This window comes from Pagrus pagrus (assembly GCF_965226575.1).
Source record: "Pagrus pagrus genome assembly, chromosome: 9".
In the NCBI taxonomy this organism is placed as follows: domain Eukaryota; kingdom Metazoa; phylum Chordata; class Actinopteri; order Spariformes; family Sparidae; genus Pagrus; species Pagrus pagrus.
In genome coordinates, this window is record NC_140193.1 from 5,580,339 (window position 1) to 5,601,317 (window position 20,979).

The 20,979-nt window shown below is 44.9% G+C and overlaps 1 protein-coding gene across 1 annotated transcript; it reads left to right on the forward strand.

Moving 5' to 3' along the window:
* Positions 1-762: 762 nt before the first annotated feature.
* igfbp5b (insulin-like growth factor binding protein 5b) lies at positions 763-14,236 on the forward strand. The gene is made up of 4 exons (XM_084361324.1): positions 763-1,513; positions 9,813-10,021; positions 10,143-10,262; positions 10,841-14,236. The coding sequence occupies exons 1-4, from the start codon at positions 1,180-1,182 to the stop codon at positions 10,973-10,975; spliced, it is 798 nt and encodes a 265-aa protein (XP_084217450.1). The 5' UTR covers positions 763-1,179; the 3' UTR covers positions 10,976-14,236.
* The last annotated feature ends 6,743 nt before the right edge of the window (positions 14,237-20,979 follow it).

Here is a 20,979-nt window from a genome sequence, read left to right on the forward strand (position 1 = left end):
GGAAAGAAAAATAATTACAAATCCAATTTTCCTTTTGCTGGATGATTGAGTGCATGTTTGGTTGTTCCGGGGCTATGTAAAGCGACAAAATCCCTTTTTTTCCCCCTTTCTTCCTGTTCCAACCGTCAATGCAAAGCAGCCAGAGCTCCCACACGGTCCTGCTTTTCCTTACTGGGGATATTCCACTTGAACCTCCGTGACAATGAGGCACTCATGACTCAAGCCAGGGGGGTTACCGATGATTTATCCCCTATGGCCAGGGAAGAAATTGTGATGTAAGAAAATGAGTTTTCCTTCAGACTTGAATCGGAGCTCTTTTCAAAATCCACCATTCTGACACCGAGGACTGACCTCGGGCTGTCAAAGTGGGAGAAAACGCACATGATTTCATACTTTACAGGAGGTTTTTCATCTCAGCCACTTTAAGAAAAAGCAGCACGTTTGAGTGTCTTGCAAGAGTGACATTTGTTGCAGCTCCAACATCTCTCTGTGAGGCTTTTTCTCTATAGGCAGTGAAAGCCTAGAAAATGTTTGGATCTCTCTACTCTCTCTTTGCCTCTTGCACCTCGGCATCAGTTCAGCCTTCAGGGTGAAAGAGCGATCCTCCTGCTGCTGGAGAAGAAAAAAAAAAAAAAAAAAAAATGTTTGGCCGCCTGCCAAGCCGTGGAACAAGTGCGCCTCCCTTCCCTGCTGTTTAGCGTATTCATAGTTAGGGGTTTGGGCTCGGCTGTTTTTAAAAAGGCAAGGCAGCTCTCAAGTTGATCAGTCTGCTCTGAAAACTTGTGGTGGAGAAAGTACTGGGAGTCCAAACTGAAGGGGGAAGAGAAGTTTTGAGATTTTGTGCAGCAGCAGGGAGAGAACTGCCTTTTGCTCCTGCAGGAGGACAATAATATCTCGGGAGAAAATTATAGAAACATATATCTGAAACTGTTCATTTTAACTGTTTGGGTTTTTTTTTCTTGCGCGTTGCACGGCGCAAAGCCTGTTAATGAATGTGTGTGTGTGTGTGTTTTTTTTTTAAATAGATAGCAACACTCTTGGATAAAGACTCTTGGCTTTAGCTTTAAAAAAATCGGATTATCTGACTGAGGCATTGTGCTCATTAGACCAGTCTACTTTTTCCCCTCCTCTTCGCATTTGAGGTTTTTTTTTATGCTATAACTGAAGAGAGCACCAACAATGTTTCTGAGTTTTTGCCTCTTGGTGACATTTATCTTGGGGCTGTCCGGGTGCTTGGGCTCATACGTGCCGTGCGAGCCTTGTGACCAGAAGGCGCTGTCCATGTGCCCTCCGGTCCCGGTCGGCTGCCAGCTGGTCAAGGAGCCGGGCTGCGGCTGCTGCCTAACATGCGCCCTGTCCGAGGGACAGGCGTGCGGCGTTTACACCGGGACGTGCACCCAGGGCCTCCGCTGCCTGCCGAGGAGCGGGGAGGAGAAACCCCTGCACGCCCTTCTCCACGGCAGGGGAGTGTGCACCAACGAGAAAGGATACAAACCTGCTCACCCGCCCATAGGTAAGACGCGCACCGGCCGGCTGGCTGGCTGGCTGAATGCATGCTTCATGGAGCAAACTTCATAATGTGGCTGCAGGGTTTGATTGCAAAAAAAAAAAAAAAATGACAGCAGGGTCTTCTTCTTTGGGGATGTCTTGTCCCATGTGGGGATCCACTGTGTGCAAAAAACGAGTATTATCTGTAGAAAGAATCGGTCTTGTGATCGCTGCGCCTCCTCCTCCTCCAGGGGACCCCAGGTGGTTCCCTCCTCACCTAGGCGCGTAGACGCGCTCCTGCAGAGCGCGAGTAGCCGGTACCGCTGCTCTCTGACGGACCGTTTGTTTGACAGATGGTTTGAGGTGCCATCTGATTAACTTTTATCCACCCGCCTTGATTAAACTGGCTGCAGGAGCTTATTCCTCCCCTCCGCTGCTCTCGGGTCTGCGCGGGGACAGTAAACGCGCATTGGGGTTGTGTCCGCATCCACGTTGAATGACACTGATGGTGCTGTTCAGTATGATTTTTCATCGTTTTTGGGGGGGTTGTGTGGCCGGGTGGCTGGCTCGCTCATCTGTTGCGGGCGGGCTCGACGCTCCGTTACGCACATGCGGCGTCCCGGCGGATCTCCTCCAGTGCGGGACAGCGGCTGTCAAACTGCGGTTCCAGCACGACCGAAGAGAAGGCTGACAAGCATCCAGGCAGCTCTTAATCTAAAACATTCGCCTTTACAAAGCAGTGCTGACTGTAAAGCGCACTTATTTTCAGATATTTCACCGCCTCAAACTTCCCGAAAAGCGCTCCGTGCGCTCCACGATAAGGGATATTAAGAGGGAAAATGTGGGAAACCCTCTAAGTGGAGCTTATTCTGCAGATTGCCGCCTTTAATATCCTCCTGCTGTAACAAGTGTCTGTCAAACCGCCTCTGTTTCCATCCTTTTAATGCGCCTTTCCAATATCAGTGTTAGAGAGGTGAAATGTACCCATGAGGGGGGAAACGCACAGTTTATAGATCATCTTATATGGAAAAGGAATGAGGTGCCACTCCACAAACTTCTTGTCCTCTTTAAGCGCAGTTTCAGATAGATGGAGGTCTCCAGGCTACCCCAAGGAGTCGGATTACCACTAAAAGCTGCAGTGTGCGTGAGAGAGAGAGAGAGAAAAGAGAGAAAGACACACACAGAGAGAGGCAGAGTCATCAGCCCTGAATGATTTAAGACATTTCGAGGTGTAGCAGAGAGGTTCGGCTGTCACTCAGGAGTTTTAGCAGCTTGTCAACAACTAGATAAGTAGGTGGGAACCACAAAGGTTTTGGCCACACGCCTCATTCTATAAAATGGGCCACCACTGGGCTCATTTGGGCTGTTGACAGAGTCATTGGGCTGTTTGCACCCTCACCTCTCCTCCTCATGACTTACAGCGCGGTGCGGTTCGTCAACGGGATGCCCATGTTTCCAAAAAGTGTTTTTTTTACCAGCATTGATCGCTGACAGAAAGTAAAGAAGGGAAGTGTGTGTGTGTGTGTGTGTGTTTCAACTGTGTGAGCGTGTTTGCTCACATGTACACTTGGGCGGGGCCGTGTGGGTGTCTGGGTGTGCATTGTGTGTGATTGTTGTGAGTGATGGCACCTCAGGCAGTTTTTGTCTCACTCTGGCTGTGAACACACACACACACACACAGAACCTGACTTCTTTGTTGGCCCACAGAGGTAATCAGAGCATCTTTTCCTGCCTCTGGCGGTGCATTCATTGCATGAGCGCTCAGTCACAAGGCAGTGATTCAGCAGAATGCCTCTGGCTCCCTCTTTCCTCTGAAGGGCCTTCTGTCAAACGGCTCCGCTGCTCTTGATGGGCGCTGGTGAGGTGAGCTTCTGGTTTCCTGCGGTGTGGGGTTGCAGCTGTCTTGTGTGTGTGCTGCCTGCGCCAGCTGAGCAAGGCAAACACAGGGAGGAGGAGCTCAAGTGTCCGCGACACTCGGGAGGCCATGAGAGCCGCAGCCTACTAAATATTGACTGGGGCGGCCAAACAATGGGGGGGGTGGTGGTGGTGGTGGAGGAGGAGGAGGAATCTCGACACTGCCCCCTCCCTCCGCTGCTCGTGTAGGAAAAAGAATCCTGGCCATCACTCGGCGTCTGGGTTTACGTCCCAGCGGTGCATTAATTCACATTTTGCTCCTGCGCTGTGATCCCAGGAGTTGTTTGGATTGTAAAGGCGCAGGAGGTGGCATGTGCTTTGGGGGGCACTCAGACTTTGTTAGCCCCCCTACGAGTGAATCAGAGCCCCGGACGCTTGCCAACAGATATGACTTCATAGCAGCAGGCCCCCTCGTCCTTCAGGCTTCTGAAAGGGCCTTATGTTTTAACAGATTGCTCTTTGCCAAGAAACAAAAGATGATTAGGGAGTGGTTCCAAATCCAGAATACTCCACACACACACACACACACACACACACACGGACACATACACACACACACACACACACACTGACACACACACACACACATGGACAGAAATACTACGCCCCTTATTAGCATAGCAACAGGAAACCTGGTGCCTTTACTGACAACTTTAATACTTTACATTTGTCTTGGCACTTTGCATGTGTGTAGATGTAGATTTATTTCAGCCGCAGAGACATTTTGAATAGTTGGTGGTTTTTCTCTTGTCACATGTCCTTGTCATTGATATTTACAGTCATGAGTGAGCCGAGCGGCTGCAGACTTCTGATGCTTGCCAGAGAACCTCACATATGTACAGTCACACCGCCGCTGCCTTCTCTTCTCTAAGCGCCGTGCAGAATCGCTTGTCATCACACACTTTTTGAAAAAGCCATACAACTTCGAGAACCGCCATCTGCTTTTTGCTGCATCTCCCGACGCAGCTGGTTCTTGGGTCGCAGCGGAGAAACTAAAGCAAACGTACACTTCGACTAATGGCAGCCAGCCACCGTACCTCGGACGTTGCGTGCCGCGTACAGACATGCCACGTTAGATATAGCTCGGGCCACGTGTGGTCCCAGCTGCCTGACGGCTTCATGATGGGCTCATGCGAAAGGAAAGACTGTATTTGGCTTTCCATCCGTCTCACCTTGAACATCTGAGACAGTGCAGTGAAAGCTTAGCATGCTGCAACTGATCTGTTGCAGGTGCTCGGGCGAATTATTCCAAAGGTCATTTTGTCAAGATATCACATGAGGACTTGAAGAAAAAGCGTGCAATTCACAGAAAACGTTGACGCCGAAAGAGACGCCGTCTCAGATGTGACACCGACACCGCTGATGTGGAGCTGGTTTTGTCTGCGCTTAGCGTTTTGAGGTACAGTGTGATCAGTCTGCAGCAGTGGAGCTGTCGCTGGCAAGCACATAACCTCATTGGCACGCCTGCCTGATTTCTCCCTATAAAACTTTACAGTGGTATTTGTACAGCTTATTGGTCACTGACACCTAGCCTGCTGGTGGCAACAGCTGTGAAACAAATCAGCACTCGCTGTAGTCTTTCTACGCTGGCAGCATGTGATTCAGAAAAAAGGCATTGATGGACGCATGCTGGGCTTTAAAATGATGTCACATGTGTTTACACCTGACCTGTGTACTGTAACCTCACCTCCAACACCTGGTTACATGCTAGCATGGTGTGAGAGAGGATCAGAATCATCTCATTGTGTCTACAGAGGAGCTTTTTGTCTTACTTCACAGTCACGAGTGGGGAAAAAAAAATAGGTCTTTTCTTGGAAAACAATAGAGGCTCCAGCGAGTTCTTCGAAATCCTGGAGCTGCTCAGGAGAAGTCAACCTTTTCATTGTTAAGCTAATCTTCGGCATTGAAAAGTTACATAATTATGGAAATTGTGTCATTGTTGATTCTTAGTTTTAGAGGAATGAGAAGAAAAATCATTTCAAGATCAAAACAGCGTCTTCAGACGGTGTTCGTCAGGCGGTTTGCTCGTCCTCGGTCGCTCTATGATTAACACCGAACCCCGCAAAGAAAAGTGTTGACCCCAAATTAACGTTGAAGTTTCGCTCTTTTTCGCCCACTGTGATGTTTCTTTTTGTGCCGCCCGGGGATCAGCTTTTGTACAGTTACATCCAGGAGCGCTCGCCAAAATAGCTGCTTCTGCCTCTGGGGAGTTAGAGCATCGTCACACCCAGCAATTGTGTTGTGGTGATGGTGACCCAAAAAGAGGTTGCGTCCGTCCGTGCGGCTTGTAGCAAACCCAAACCCAGATGTAGGATGAGACCTCAGACCAAAATTAGGAATGTACAGTAGAGGAGCCGTGTGCCTCGCTCTGATAATGCACTTTTCAAAAGGGGCTCGAGCATTTTATTTTGCCCCGCGGAAGCTGTAAACAGGCCGGAGAGTTTGCTTACCGACAGCAGTATTTCCCTCTTGGAAAGTTTGTGCATCCTCTCAAAAGTCCTGTTATGCGATTTTACAATCCTTGAATTGTTCTTGTTGCTATTTATACCGTGCATTCAGAAAAGCAGGAAACTTTTTGATTGCAATGAACACGTTCTGCGTGCACAATACCATGGGAAGAGTTATTTCCTGCATTTTTGCAGAAAGCTGATTGAGACCACGAGAAAGAAATTCCAATCGAAGCGACAGGACATGAGGGTCAGAAAAATGATTCCCGCACAGAGAAAATCATGGAAAGAAAGTCCACATTTTCTTTTCCCGACCGGCTTGTTTGGAATGGAACCTTTTTCCGGTCACCAATCTCTTAATCTGCTGATGTAACTGGGCTTTGTGTGCCGCTGTCAGGTCCTGTGTAAAGGCTTTTTCTCGCTGGGTTCGATGGATCATCCTCGACGTGTTTTACTCCACTGATACTAACCTTTTTTTTCATTTTATCTTCTGCACACAACTTTGCCACAAGTTTAAAAAAACCCTCTGTGACCAGTGTTCCTCAGGACCTGACGTCATCCCTCAGCGAGTGGCCGGTTCACACCTCTCTTTCTGCTCTAGAAACTGCAGGGTTATCAGGCCGTGGCCTCGCTTTCAAATATTAAGCAGCGGAGGCGGTCTGAGGCTGGAGGATGGTTTACTAGCCTGGTGCTTTATATGACACGGGCCCTCGGGCTCATTTATCCCCACATTATCTTGTCCTACCCCCTGTTGAGATTAAACAGCACCTTTTATTCACGACTCTCTTACATCTTGTAAAGATGTAATTTCAGACGCAGCGCAGAGACTGACTTAATCAAAGGCAGGACATAATAAATGTGGTGTTATGCCGGGAAATCCAATGAAAGGTGAGAGAATCTATTGTCCTGCCTCTTTTTTTTTTTTTTGCCATCCAAATGGTATTATTATAGTCTTAAAGATCCAGTGGAGAGAAAAATCCAAAGACGGGGTAGCTTACCTTTCATGCTTGGACTGTCGCCCGTAAGAAACTTGGGATATTCATGAAGCATAATTGTGTGCAGATGTTAATTTTTAAACAGAGAAGTATCAGGTGCACCTCCTTTGGCTACTCTGCTCCTCTCGTCCTAATGAAATCTTTAACTCGAGCACAGAGAGAGAGAGGGAGATAGCAGCACCGCTTTGGGCTCGGCTGAATGGAAGAGCTGCACATGACTTGGCTCACTTGGCCTCTGTCCAGCTTCTTGGCTGAGTTTCAGGAGTTAAACACAGACCCTCTAAGCCTCCTTTACAAGCTGGGTACCCTGAGCATGGAAAAACTGAGTTTTGTGGCTGCGATGAAGAGCCCACTTCAGAAAAGATGAATTTGGTGATTTTGTGAGCCGGAGGAGAAAATAAGCCAGACACCTTTTTGTCTTCAGAAAAGCAGATGAAAACCTCTTTTTTCTTTTCTTTTTTTTTTTTTTTTTGTGGTTTCTATCCCGTGTCGCTCTCTAAAGAAGCATTTTTTTCTCAAAGCGACTGACTTGTAAGGTGAATATAATTGATGTGCCATGGCTCAGACCTCTCTCAGTCTGGCCATTTATATGCTCGAATGAGATTACACATGAAACAAGAATGCACGTTTAAAAAAAAAAAAAAAAAAGCAGCCCCTGTATTCTCGACAGCTTATTTCATCGCCAAATATGTGGCATTTTAATCAAGCGCCCTGAGAAATTATTGGACTGTACAGCAGAAATAAAGAGTTTTTCCACAGCGGTCACATGCATGGTGTACACAGGAATGCTTGTTTGACGTATTTATTTATAGCGAGTAATAGCCTCGTAGTCTGAGCGGGGAGACACAAGGACATATCTAAACACAAACCAAGGCCTGCCAAGTCATGAGTTGTGAGATTAATTTCAAAGAGACGGCAGTGCAGCGCAGAAGCCAAAGACCCAATTCTGGTAATCACCCTGCCCCCTCCCTCCCCTCCCAGAGACTCCAGACGCTCATGCTGTGTCAGGCTCTTTGAACATCAGTTTTCTCGGGAGCTCGTGTCCTTTTTTACGTCTCAGTGCCTTTCGCTACGGCGGCTGTGTACTAACAGGGCCAGTCAGCGAAGTGATGGCAACTTGCTAAATCATATTTTTCCAACTTATTCTCTACAAGTATGGCAGTAGATTTGACTTTCAGCAGCAGTTGGCCTGCAGTCAGTGAGCCAACATTCCTCTCTGGTTCAGTGCGTCTGGCCCTGTGCACCACGGCGGGTTTCCTTGTCAGATAAATATAACCAGGGTCATCCACTGGCACCATCGCTTCGGCCAGTTGGGGCCTGGCAAAGTCCCCACAATAACTCTGTACTTATGGTACTGCTAAGCCAAGGGGGGGGAGCTGAGAGCTTCTTTCTGTGGCCTCAAAGAACCTCTGGCTAGGGGTCCAGGCTTAAGAGGCTGAGCCCCAAAGATAGGAGGTTGTGGGGGGTGGGGAGGAGGGGAGGATAGGTTAAGGATAAAGGACTCCAACCTGTGAACATCCTATCGAGAGAGGACTTTCGGATGCCTGAGACTGCAGTGCCCCCTGGGGGAGCTGAAACGAGTCGAAGAAGTCCATAAAAAATGTGACAGAAATGTACAAGCATTTATACGAGTCCGCAGAGCAACTGGATTTTCCTGAGCCTGACATATGAATCAGTTTAATGTGGGACACGTCGCCGTAAAGTTACGACTCTCAGAGGCCTCGGTCCCTGTTGAAGTCTAGCAGTCCAGATAACGTGTTAGCAAATTTTCCAGGCACAGTGTAGGCAGCCGTGCAACATGTGATGCAGTTTTCCCAAACTTGTAGAGGTCTGTCTGCTGGCAAACATGCGCTGCCCGGTGTCTGTGTATCTGTATTTATGTGCGACTTCAACTGACTTTAAGACCGACATGTCACACATTTAAAAGACAGGATTTGTTTTGCTTTTATGGGCAGCAGGATTTATCAGCTCCAACATTTATCCTATAACTATTAAATTGAGTAGAGAAGAAGGTGTCGGAGGGTGTTGGGTGAGAAAAGCTGAGTTCATCAGCTGTTGATCAGCTCCAGCCTCTCCCCTCCTCTATAAACAAATGGGGAAGCAACAGTTGGTGGCGTAAACCGCGGGAAAAGCACCTGGTATTGTGCTCACGTGGGATGGACCAACAAGCTGCAGAGCATTTATGATTTATGCAGAGAGCGAATGAATTAACAAGCAGCATTATGATAAAGATGAATACTTAATTATTAGCTTTTTCAGGTCGTAATACTCGATTACAGGTCTGAGATGACTGTTATTTGATCAGACATTAGCTTTTACAGGATTACAGGATACTGAGGGGAATCTCCGAGACCATTCTGAATTATTATGACCTAAGACTGCAATATTTCTTTTAAAGCTGCACAAATCAGTATTTTTAGATTACCGATGGATCAAACAAGTACATTTTACCACCTTTCAGCTTATTGTTTTGTTTATTCGAGGAGCTCTTATCAATCTCTACACTCTGATATGTGGGTTAACATGCTATGATAAACCCCCAGCACCCTTCATGGCCCGCACAAAGCAGCAGTCAAGCAATGTTAGCAACTAGCTGGTGAACACAACGGAGCATTTAGCAGCTGAAGAGTCAGATACTTACCTCTGGGGTTGGTGGAGACCAAAACAGAGCTAAAAAACGAGAGTGAATACTTGACTTACATCCGCTGCATGGACCGAAGCCTTACTCCAAATGAAGGCTAATGTCTGTTGGTTGTGTTCAGAAGCAACTGTTAGCTAACATGCTAAAAGCTTTTTATGGTGATGATATGTCAATGTTGCATTGCTTGACCCTGAACTTGCCAGCCACTGCCAAACATTACACCTTGTTAATTAACACAAATACTAATGTGTCAGCACATTAATGAAGCCGGAACTTGTTTTTTAAAGTGTGACATTAATCAACCCTGTTGTATTGTCTCTGGTGCAGATCGTGAGTCTCATGAGGACGCCATAACCACAGAGATTGCAGAGGAGCTGCAGCCAGCTAAAGTGCCACTGCTTCACAAAGACATTGTGAACAGTAAAAAAGTCCACGCGCTACGCAAAGAGCAGAAGAGGAAGCTCGCCAAGCTGCGCCACTTGGGCCCCCCCATGGATTACTCCCCTCTGCCCATCGACAAGCATGAGCCTGAATTTGTAAGTTTTCGATGTCAGTTTGATCCTGTGTCACTTTTAAAGCCACTGCTTCTCAACACAGAATGACCTCTAATGACTTGTGTGGCTTCATCATAACCCCCGTGCTGTCGTTCCCCTGCAGGGTCCGTGCCGGAGAAAACTGGATGGGATCATTCAGGGAATGAAGGACACTTCTCGTGTCATGGCTCTGTCTTTGTACCTTCCCAACTGTGACAGAAAAGGGTTCTTCAAGCGCAAGCAGGTGAGATCGCTTTGGAAAACTCTGCACACATTTTGACTTTGCATCGACATCTCGTATTTAGAATCGTTCGACTTTTCAAGTCCTCAAATTGCTTAAAAAATCTTCGCTTGAGGTGGTTTTTGCCTTAGTCGAAAGATAGCTAATGTGCTTAACGTGAGATGGAAAAAACTTTTCCAAATAAGTTCTGATGTAGCAAACATGACTCATTGGCTGAAAGATTCCTGAAGACCTTTTTAGTTTTACGCTCATAAATGGATATGGCAACTGGGTTTTCTTCTTCTTCTTCTTCTTCTTCTTCTCCTTCAAGGGTTTATCAGTGGTTGGCAAACAACTGGTTTTTATTGCAGCCATGTAGCCACCTAGCCTATACCGCTAACTTCTGACAAAACTAAACCTCAGGTAGCCTAGTTCTTTTGGTCCAAACCAGTTGATGGAAATCCTTTTTTTTTTTAGTTTTTCTTTCAAACTTCATCTCTCATCTCTGACCCAACCCCTCTCGCACCAAACTGCAAGCTTAATTCACGAAGATCTGCAAATAACTGGTTTTACTCTAACCATAATCTTCATCTGTCCCGCAGTGCAAGCCATCTCGCGGACGCAAACGAGGCATCTGCTGGTGTGTGGACAAGTACGGCGTTCAGCTCCCCGGCACGGACTACAGCGGAGGGGACATTCAATGTAAAGACCTGGAAAGCAGCAACAACAACGAGTGAAAAAAAAAGGGGCGGACCACCCTCGACACCCCATCCCCCCACCCCTAACCACCACGTGACCCAGGGCCCACGCCTCCTCTTCTGAATCACACCTGTACGCTCCGCCCTCCGTTCGCTTCAAGAGTTTTGTTTGTTTTTTTTTCAAATCGAGAAAAAAGGAAGAAAAAAAAATCCAAAACGAAAGAACAGGCTGAACAAAAGACACCTGTATTTTATTTTTTTTTCTTTTCTTTTCTGTCGTCGACCAAGCACTCATCTCCGAACGAGGGGAAAAGTCCCAGAAGATTCACTTTCGATCCCTTGACTGTTGCTCTCGGGGACCCCCCCCCTTGTTACGAGGCAGGTCCGCTGGCTGCAGATCCATGAAAATATATGCACTCAACGGATATATTTTTATAGAAGCTGGAGGTTTCAATACAACACTTTGTATGATGTAAGAAAAAATTAACACGAAATCATTGTGAAGAAGAAAAAAAAAGTATGTATCAGGCACAACAGATCAGTTTTTAGGCTGTGGAAACATGATGCCACTGTGGAGCCGACGATTGGCAGAGTAAATTTGGTTTTTCTTTGTCTGTTTTCCAAAAGAAAAAAAAAAAGAAACAATAGATGGGGATATGCTGTAACAGTTGACTCTATCTGGGTATGTGGTTCTGTCAGAGCACTTATGAATAGGGGAACCTGCTTAGATATGTGTAACTTCACAAAATGATGCGTGCATGAATGTGTGTGTGTGTGTGTGTGTGTGTGTGTGTACAGTGCGAGTGTGTGTTGTTGGTGTATGACGGAGTGAGCCTATTACAAAAAAAAGAATGTCCTTTTTATTTTTCTTTCTTTTTTGTTTTTCTTTTTTTTTTTTGTCACAACAAGTATTTGCTAGCGCTTGAAGTGGTCTTGGGGGCTGGCCTTTTTTTTTCTCTATAACCGATCTCGGGACGCGTTTGGAAACAAGAGTAAAGCAGATCGTCACAGATGAACCTACGTAAGTGGCTCTTCGACAATGAAGCTAGCCTGATATGCCAACTGTGCCTATTAAAAAACAGACACTTGCCATGCAGGGCGACACAGAGCTAAGAGAAAGCGCTGACTCTACCGGTGAAATAAAAGACGAGTGTTTCCAGCTTAAGCGATGAGGACTCGAGTTTTGACTTCGATCTTTTGTGGGAGCTGAGTGCATAATCAAAAAACTTGCCAGTCAGGCCAGTTGCTTCTCTGATTCAGTTGTGTGAAGTGTAGTTTTGTATGGTTTTGTTTGTGCTGTTTTCTTTGCCTTCAGTGAAGTAAAGACCGCCCACTTTTTTGAGCCATGTTCCTTTTTATCAAGTGGTTTTCCCCTCAGTACTGCTACTACAGTGTAACCATGGTGTATTACATTACTTTTAAATATAGTTATTGAATGTTGTTTTTTCCTGTAGAAACATTAGTATGACAACAATGTTATTGTGCTTTGGGAAAAAAAAAAAAAGAAGATTTTTTTTTTTTTAGCCTGTAAAGAATTTGAATAGGTCCTCGTAGCCTGTCAGGAAACAAAAATGACCCAGAGTCATGTGACGACAGGGCAGTCAAAGAAGCTAACCCTCTGGAAACCCTTCTGCTCACATGCCTTCGATACATAGGTTGTGTTTAAGCCTACATTTTAAGAGGAGCATGATCAAAAACAAAAAAAAAGGTTACAGGTTATAACAGGGTCGTTTTTCTCTCTCGGTGTGCAAGTCACAGTGCCTTCCTACATGCAAATACATTTAAATAGTGACGTGAAAGTGACATGGATATCACACGGGGGCGATTTTCCTTTTTCTGTCAGACGGCCCCGCAAAGCTGGAGCTGATACTTGATACAACCGTCAAGAGGTTTAGTTGTTATTAAGAGAAGAACGGTGAATGGTAGCTCCTGTAAAAAAATCTGTTTGTAATCTGTAACTCGGGGCAACTCTGGACAAGACTGATGTGTGAGGGACGGCTGTGTTGGCGCAGCCTGTTACGCCTCCCTCTTCTCTTTTCTTTGACAACCAATAAGCTAAGATTCTTGCTTTTTTTTTTTTTTTTTTTTTCTTCATGTGAATGCCAATGTATATGATTGCCAGAGAGGGGAAGCCAAACAAAAAAAGGATGTTTTGGAGGTAAAAAATCAAACATGTGCATCCTTAAAAAAAATGGCTTCCAGTTGTGAATATATTATTATCAAGGCTCCTCGCCCCCCCGCCCCCCGCCGCCCCACTTCCGACACCAAATCCCCACCACCACTTTCAAAAAAGAGAAAAAAAAAGAAAAAGCAGCTTGCACTTATTTCAGTTACTCACTATTGATATTGACACACAACGACGTCCTAAGATGTGGTATCATGAAGTTAGTGGAACTTTAAAAAAAAAAAAGAGAAAAAAAAGCAGCCACAAAAAGCTAAATGTTGTGTTATCTTGTGCTTACCTTTTTGTTTAAAGGTGGTGCTTTGAGGTAATATATGTCGACAGGGGCTGTGCAAGCCCATGCCTGGGACCTCCCAATACAGCAACATCTTTTAGGGGGAAAAAATAAATAGATTGAAAGTAACAGAGCTAGAGATGTTCTCATGGCCAATTGCACAGAGAGATGAGATATAGAGAGAGAGGGGGGGAAGGAAAGAGGAAGAGCGAACGCCATGGGCGCTGGTCATAATCAGGGCCTAGCCACTTCCCCCGATACGGGGTCACCAATTGCATGACATTAGATTACAGTTAGCGGGACAGTTACCAGGAGTCATGGAGATCTGGGGAATGCAACACTTGAAACCAGGAAGATCAAAAACACAGTGAATAATCTGATATCTGGGATCAAATCAAGTGTGAGATTCAAGGTTTATCAGTGACTTCCTGCTCCTCGCAGCCTGCTTCCTCAGGTTTCACATCTCCTACTTGGTTTTTAAACTTCACATTTCATACTTCAGTAGTACAGTAACGACAGTTCAGCTTCTTTTCTGAGTACATAACACTTTCTGGATGTAATGAGACAACACAATTGGTTTTTTCTCCTTCATAATTTGGTGTTCACTGGCTTGTGAATTAGACCCATCGGTGGCAGGAGGATAGTGGGAAATAAAAATAAAAATGGTCAGTATTTGGATCTACATAAGACAAATAAGAAAAGAAAAAGACAAAAAATCTCAAATTATTAAAGTGAATATCACTGTGTAATATTTATTCAACTTGTAATTTATGTACTCTTTTAACCTTTGTCTTTTTTTGTTATGACAAAGCATTTATTTAAATAAAGTTATGTATTCATTTAAGCTCTCTTTGGTGGGGATTTCATTTCTAGCGTTGCATTTGTTAAAGAGGAGTAAGTATAGCCACTGAATTGGCTTGATAAGTAGAGTTTGAAGTGCAATCATCCTGATAGTAAGCGCTGACTAATCTCTGAGGCACGAGCTGATAAACCTCTTAGACATAAGTCTGAGACACCCAGGCTAGCCCACAAGGATCTCATGCAGCATGTAGCAGGATGTGACTTTATAAAGCCGTGCCCGAGGGTAAGTCACCTGGTTTTCAACACCGTAGTCGAAAAAGATTGCACAGGAACAAGGAAGTTATTTAACGTGAGTTTGAACTTCAAGGCGGGGGTGGGGGGGGGGAATAACATCTAGTGGGACCAGCTCACTATTCAAATGACTGGGAAGAAGGGGGATTTGTAGCCTGGAGCAGGCTTCATCATGTTATGGAAAACCTCTTTATTAGGACTTGAAGGCTGAGTGGACTCCCCTGAGACACACCCAGCATTTACAAAGACTCTCACATGCAGCTAAAATGTGCATAGATACACAAGGTTTGGACACAATATGAGAGACGGATACAGAAAGACATTTTTTTATATTTTTCACAATGTTTGTTTAACCAGCATTATGGGATCCCCAGGTTAAGTAAAGATTTAATACACATGTCAATTATATCACAATGAAATTAGCTCTCGATTTGGATGGTTGTGTATGTAAAATACAACAATCGTCAGAATGAATGTTTGTGTTCCTAAGTTTCTGCAAAACCACAGATAAGCTAAAACTTGCTGTACTGTGCTTATACTCTGGTTAGGTTAAGGTACAAGAGCCCCTCAGTTAGGGTCAGGAAAACATCACATTTTGGCTTAAAATAGCTGTTTTGGTCACAACAAACACAGCTGGAGATGTCCCGGAGGCTTTTGATGCCACAAAAATGGCTGCAGATGTCCCGACTTCCTGTGAAAAATATATGTTTTTTGTCGCCACAAACACAACTTCAAATCTTCCCGAGGTCTCCTCAAATGTATCCGATGATGTCACGCTTACAAATGTTGAAATGCTGCGGGTGCACCACAAAAATAACCATTTTTTTTAAAGGTGCAATATGTAAGAACTGTCCACCTGTCAAATAGAGGGCATCATATCACCAGAATTACCGCTAACTGCTGCTAACTATAGCTGCCATTAGCTAGTTAACTCAGTTACCATAGTTAGCCGTGCAGCTAACAGCCCAGACTGGGAGCTTGGAGTGGTCTTACAAGGCAGGGGCTAGTTGGTTAGCATGCTAACTTTGAAAGATATTTCTGCAATACAATACTGGATGTCACTGGCATAACGTCAAAACTGTTATTTATTCACATTTTCTTGATGATGTCAGGTTTTAAAAAAAAAAAAGTAAACCAACATTCTTACACATTGCACCTTTAATACTTAGTCAGGAACGACACATGACACATTTTTTTCGACGTGTCAATATGGTACGTGGCCTATTACACAAGTGGTTTGCAGAAAATGCTAACATTTTATCTTGGTGACTTGGTCGTGCACGGACACTCATAAGGATACACAAAGGAAGAGATCTAAGGATCTGTGCATCTCCTCACGGTGGGGGCGGTCATCTTCTATCCCCTCCTGGACTCCAGGAAGTGACAGAATGGGACTTTTCTTTTTGGGGGGCCACCAAAAATCTCTCCCTAGGGACCTTAAGACGTTGACCAGCTCCAGATGTGGGTGACTGAGGCAGGGCATGAAAGGGTGGAGGGCCCGGCAGTTCCTGTATTGCGCGCAGATCAAGGCAGCCGTAAAGGTTGTTGTGGCGTGTGTGTGTGTGTGTGTGTGTGTGTGTAGCAGGGAGGGCATAGACTTTGACTTCGGGGAGGAGGAAACATGTGTAGAAGATTTGATTTGTGAGGCAGTGAACATGACAATTACTATTTGCCTTCAAAGAAACTGACAACTGCACTTAGGACTTCAAAGCATTTATGCCCCTTTTATTACATAATTAGGCCAACAACGTCGGATGGCTGCATCTAACATCAACTCACGCACCTCGCTCCATCCCAAACCCCAGTCGGACTGCTGTGGCAACACTTCCCTGCCACTCAGACGTCAACGTTTTGCACACTCCCTCCTCTGCGTGTGTGTGTGTGTGTTAATGTCATTACACAAATGATCTGTGCTGTAAAAAAAATCACATATAATAGCTTCGGAGACGCTTTCACTTGCTCGTGCATCGATTTGCCCGTGGCTCATATCATTAAATGTGACTTTTAGAAAACGATGATGGGGCATTTAAAGACGTAAACGTACAAATGGCATGCAGATGTTTACACTGCATAATTGGGATCTTTGCAGAAATCACCGGCTTGTGCTCTTGTTTAATGCTATCTCTTAAAGAGGTAATGGTGGTGCTTTTCATCACCGGGACGGAGATGAAAGGAGATTTGGAAGAATGTACAGCGGTTGGGAGTAAATCACATGACTTAGCGGTGGAATCCTCCAATGCTGGCGGTAGACGACGGCAGACAAGTGTCTGCTAGTTTTCATCCAAGCCCTTTCATCAAAGATGGACTTAGACCCGGAATCCCAAATGGAGGGTTCCTCGGCGAGGATCGGATGTGACTGTGAGAACCACAACTGCATGTTAAGTAAACCAACTTTGAGATTAAGATTTTGACATCCTACAAACCATAAAAGGCAGTTATAAAGCTCCTGTTCTGGCTGGGATACACTGCAGTCTCTCAGGAAAGGACACAGCGTGTAGTCCTGTACTTCACCACGGTCTAGTTAAAAAAATAACTTAATAACTGTAATAGGTCTGACTGAGGAAGAAAACACAAAAGGTCAGTCAGGTTGTTGTCTGGTGCTACAAGTACACTGGAGCACTGGGATTTTAGGCAACACACTTTACTGAATGACAAATGTTTCAACGCCATTTGTGTCTTCATCAGAGTCCTTCCTGAAGTTTCTCCTGATACAGAGGTGAAACCAATCTTTCACTTCACTGTTCAGAGATCTCAGCGACTCATTTGGTGAATTTAATGAATATAAAACTGAGGCCCTGGAGCAGAAGTTTGTCTTTGAGGTTGAGGTTTTTTTTTAGGTTTGAATCAGTTTCTAGCCTGCTGTGGATGTAAACAACAGATCCCCAGAACAAATGTTGGTGATGTTTCCACAAACCACAGATATGTTGGGACTTTACATTTATTTATGTTCTATCTTCCATGTTGTGCTGTGACAACACTGTGCTCATGGTCTGGTTGGGTTAAGGCACATTAAACACTTGGTTCGGGTCATCATGTTTTGGTTTACTTGCACTGGTGGACTCACGGGGGCACCAGGGGAGGTGATCGCCCACCCTGGTCCCCCAATCTTCAGAAAAACCCTGCAAAAGTGCCCTCTAGGATGCCCCTAAGGTAAATACAACATGATAAAGTGCCCTCTAGGGTTCCCTTCCAATGAAAAAACATGGACATGACACAACTTTCTGTGTTCCCCTCGTCAAAACCTTGTCACAAAATGTCACAAACACCCATTGGTTCATGCTTACAAGTGTTGAAACACCATCTTGAACAGTGGCCTTCATGTCAGCTTGGCAGCCGTGTCGCCAGCTCATATACATGTAATGTGAATGTGATATGACACATACAGATATTAATATGATACGCATGAGTTATCCATGGTTTGCAGAAACATTTAGTTCTGGCTCACAAACACCTATCAGCTTAAAGACATTACCACATTCAATATATTCTTTTGTTCTTGCCCCTTTTGGCAAATATGAAAGTGCATCACCACATCTGTGCAGATTCCCAGCAATGTTTCACTCTGATTATAGAGAACAGAGATCTTCCTCTGGGTCGGTTACACAATATGCTGTATTTCTGTAAAAAGGTTGTTTTTTTTCCTACGGCACTGAAGCATAACACTTGTCTCCTTTGTCCATGTTCAAAGATAAACGTCTCCACTGTTGTACTTCCTGCTTACATTGGAGCACCTTGTCATTTTAACGAAGATAAAACAACAATTATTTTGTTAACATTCAACAAGTACAGCTTCCGTGAGTCTTAGACACAGACCCACCATCAACATATCAAGGGAAGTTGTTGAATGCTAACAAAAGAAATAGTAGGCTGAAAGTAGGGCAGATCTTCGCCTCTCTAGGCCAATACACGCACATGTGCTTTTGCACATACACACACTCACACACACAGACAATCACGCTAGCACACACATACTCCCCCCCCCACACACACTCTTATTCCCACTGCTAAACTACCCTCCTCGGCCTATTGTGCCCGATGTATCAAACGCAAAACAAAAGACACTTGTTTTGATTTGTTTTCAGAAAAGGCCAGCTTCAAACTACCATTAAATGTGCTGAACAACCCCGAGGACGCCCCGAAATCCATGTGTGACACCAAGCCAAGCTGTCAAATTTTTAAAAGCGAGCTCCCTGCCAAAAAAACCCCAGCATTAATAAGACAAAATAAAAAGAAATTAGAAAGAAAAAAAATAATAAAAAAAGGGACAGCGTGTCACACGAACTGAACAAAGCTGTAAAAAGCTGCAGCTGAAAGAGCGGTTCTCGGCCCGGTGCTCAGCTAACTGGCACACTGGCACATGTATAAGGTTACAAGGCCAAAGCCAGTCAGGAGTGCTCTCATATGATACACTTTTGGCCAGAACTTCAAAGAGGTCTTTCTTTACACCCTGAATCATTTTGATGGACTATCAATGGGGACTTTTGTCTGGGAACAAAAATCAGCCATAAATGAATCGAACTTCAGTGTAAAACTTTACGTATGTTCAAACTGTTGCCTTTATAATCAGATATCTCAATCAGTCTGTGCAAAGTCTATCAGAAATAATCTAACTATACTATAAACCAGACACCATCTTGCATTAGGATCACACCTGTTGCATCACCCGTCAATGCGACCACGTCCGACCCACGACGACTCAGCACTGATTACTACATTATCACATGAGAACACACCCGTGTTACTCAGCCTTCATTCTTATCTCTTCTGTGGTAGTTCCTGCAACAATCGGTGTCTCCAGCCGGGACAGTAAATGTGGTGTAAAGTGGGGGCTCAGACCGCGGCCATCTTCAAACACAGCTTTCATTTTGATCTTAACTACACACCTGCAATGTTTCATGACTGTGTCTTGCGCGGTTGTCTGTCCACAGTGAGACGAGATGAAAACAGCACCAGCTGCATTAGAGTGAACAGAAATCATCAGAACTGGGTTAAAGTGATCTGCAGCTTAAAACAAACGTGTGCCAAGGCTCTGAAGTGGAGGACCAATCGGCCATTTCCTACTTCCTGCCTCCCTAGTTCTGGTACCCTGCTCAGATGACGCCCATCTTCGAACTCAACCTTTATTCTGAGCTGTACTACTCATCAAATACGGTTTTGTGACTGTGTCTTACATGGTTGTGACGCTGACAAAAATCTGTCCAGACAGATGAATATATATAAAACACCTGGCAAAATACTCAGAATCACGTCTGTGATAGTTTCCGCTACGCAAGGTGTCTCCAGGACCGCAGGATGAAAGCATTACCAGCTGATGCTGTCAGAGCTGGTAAAAGATCAGGGATAAAAATCCACAGTTCGTGTCCTGTGAAGACATTTCAAAAACCTCAGCTGAAGCTACTTTAAGGCTACATTTTGGAGCCAAATGGAGTTGGTCGATCTGCCAGTGTGTCCGTCAGGTTTATTGCTGGTGTTGTCTCCTTGCAATGAACCCACGCAAGATCCCTCAGATGTATCTCTCTGCCACAGCACAGCAAGGAAATACTATCTGTGGAAACACGGAGGGAATTTGGCACATTGAAGACATTAAATCTGGAAAATATCAACTTGATTTTGGTAATTTCTTCTGTATTTTTTGCAAGAAATCAACCAGTGTAGTCCTGCTAGGAAGCTCTCTTCAGTATAGAGAGGAGGGATAACTTGAGGGACTCTTTGACGTATGGCATTAAAGTTGACTGGTGTCCTTTGAGTTTGGTCTGAGAGGTGCATTCACGTGCATGTTTGTTTCACGTGTAGCTCCTGTTGCACTGTGGGATATTATTAGTGATTTACGCGCACAATAAACAAATACCCTGTAAAATAATATCCAAGCAAACTCATATTTGAAGCGAGTCACATGTTAAAACCCCTCAGCGGTTTTCGTTAATCATTATAACACACAACTCAGTGGGATTTATGAGAGTGTCACCATCGCTTTAACTGAACAAGGACCTGTTGACCTGCCAGCAGGTTACGAAACTGATGTGAGCCTTTCCAAATACTCCCCATAATTGCGGCAGGAATTCAAAATATATAACACAACTTTGCTGCATCTGCTCAATAATCAACTTGCTGCGTGTTTTTCTTACATAGGCTGCAATGGATTACAGATGAATATATTCCTTATCATCCATCAGTCATGTGGGCGATGTGCTCGGCTGTCTCGGGGACGATGACGGCGGATTACTTGCAGAATCGTTCCAGCGCAGCCTGTGAAAGTGAGACATGTGCGTCCCTATACATTCATTTACATTAATAGCACCCACACATCCCTCTGTTAAGACTCCACGTTGGTTGCCTCCCTTTAGAAACGTGGTATGCAGCACAAATGTGTGTGCGTGAGTGTCTCTGCGTGAGTTTGCATACTTGGGTTGGTTTATTCATAGACACCTTTAGCCACTTAGTATCCCATTTGTCAATGTCAGCCCTCCATCCTAATCCCTCCTCATGTCAACACTT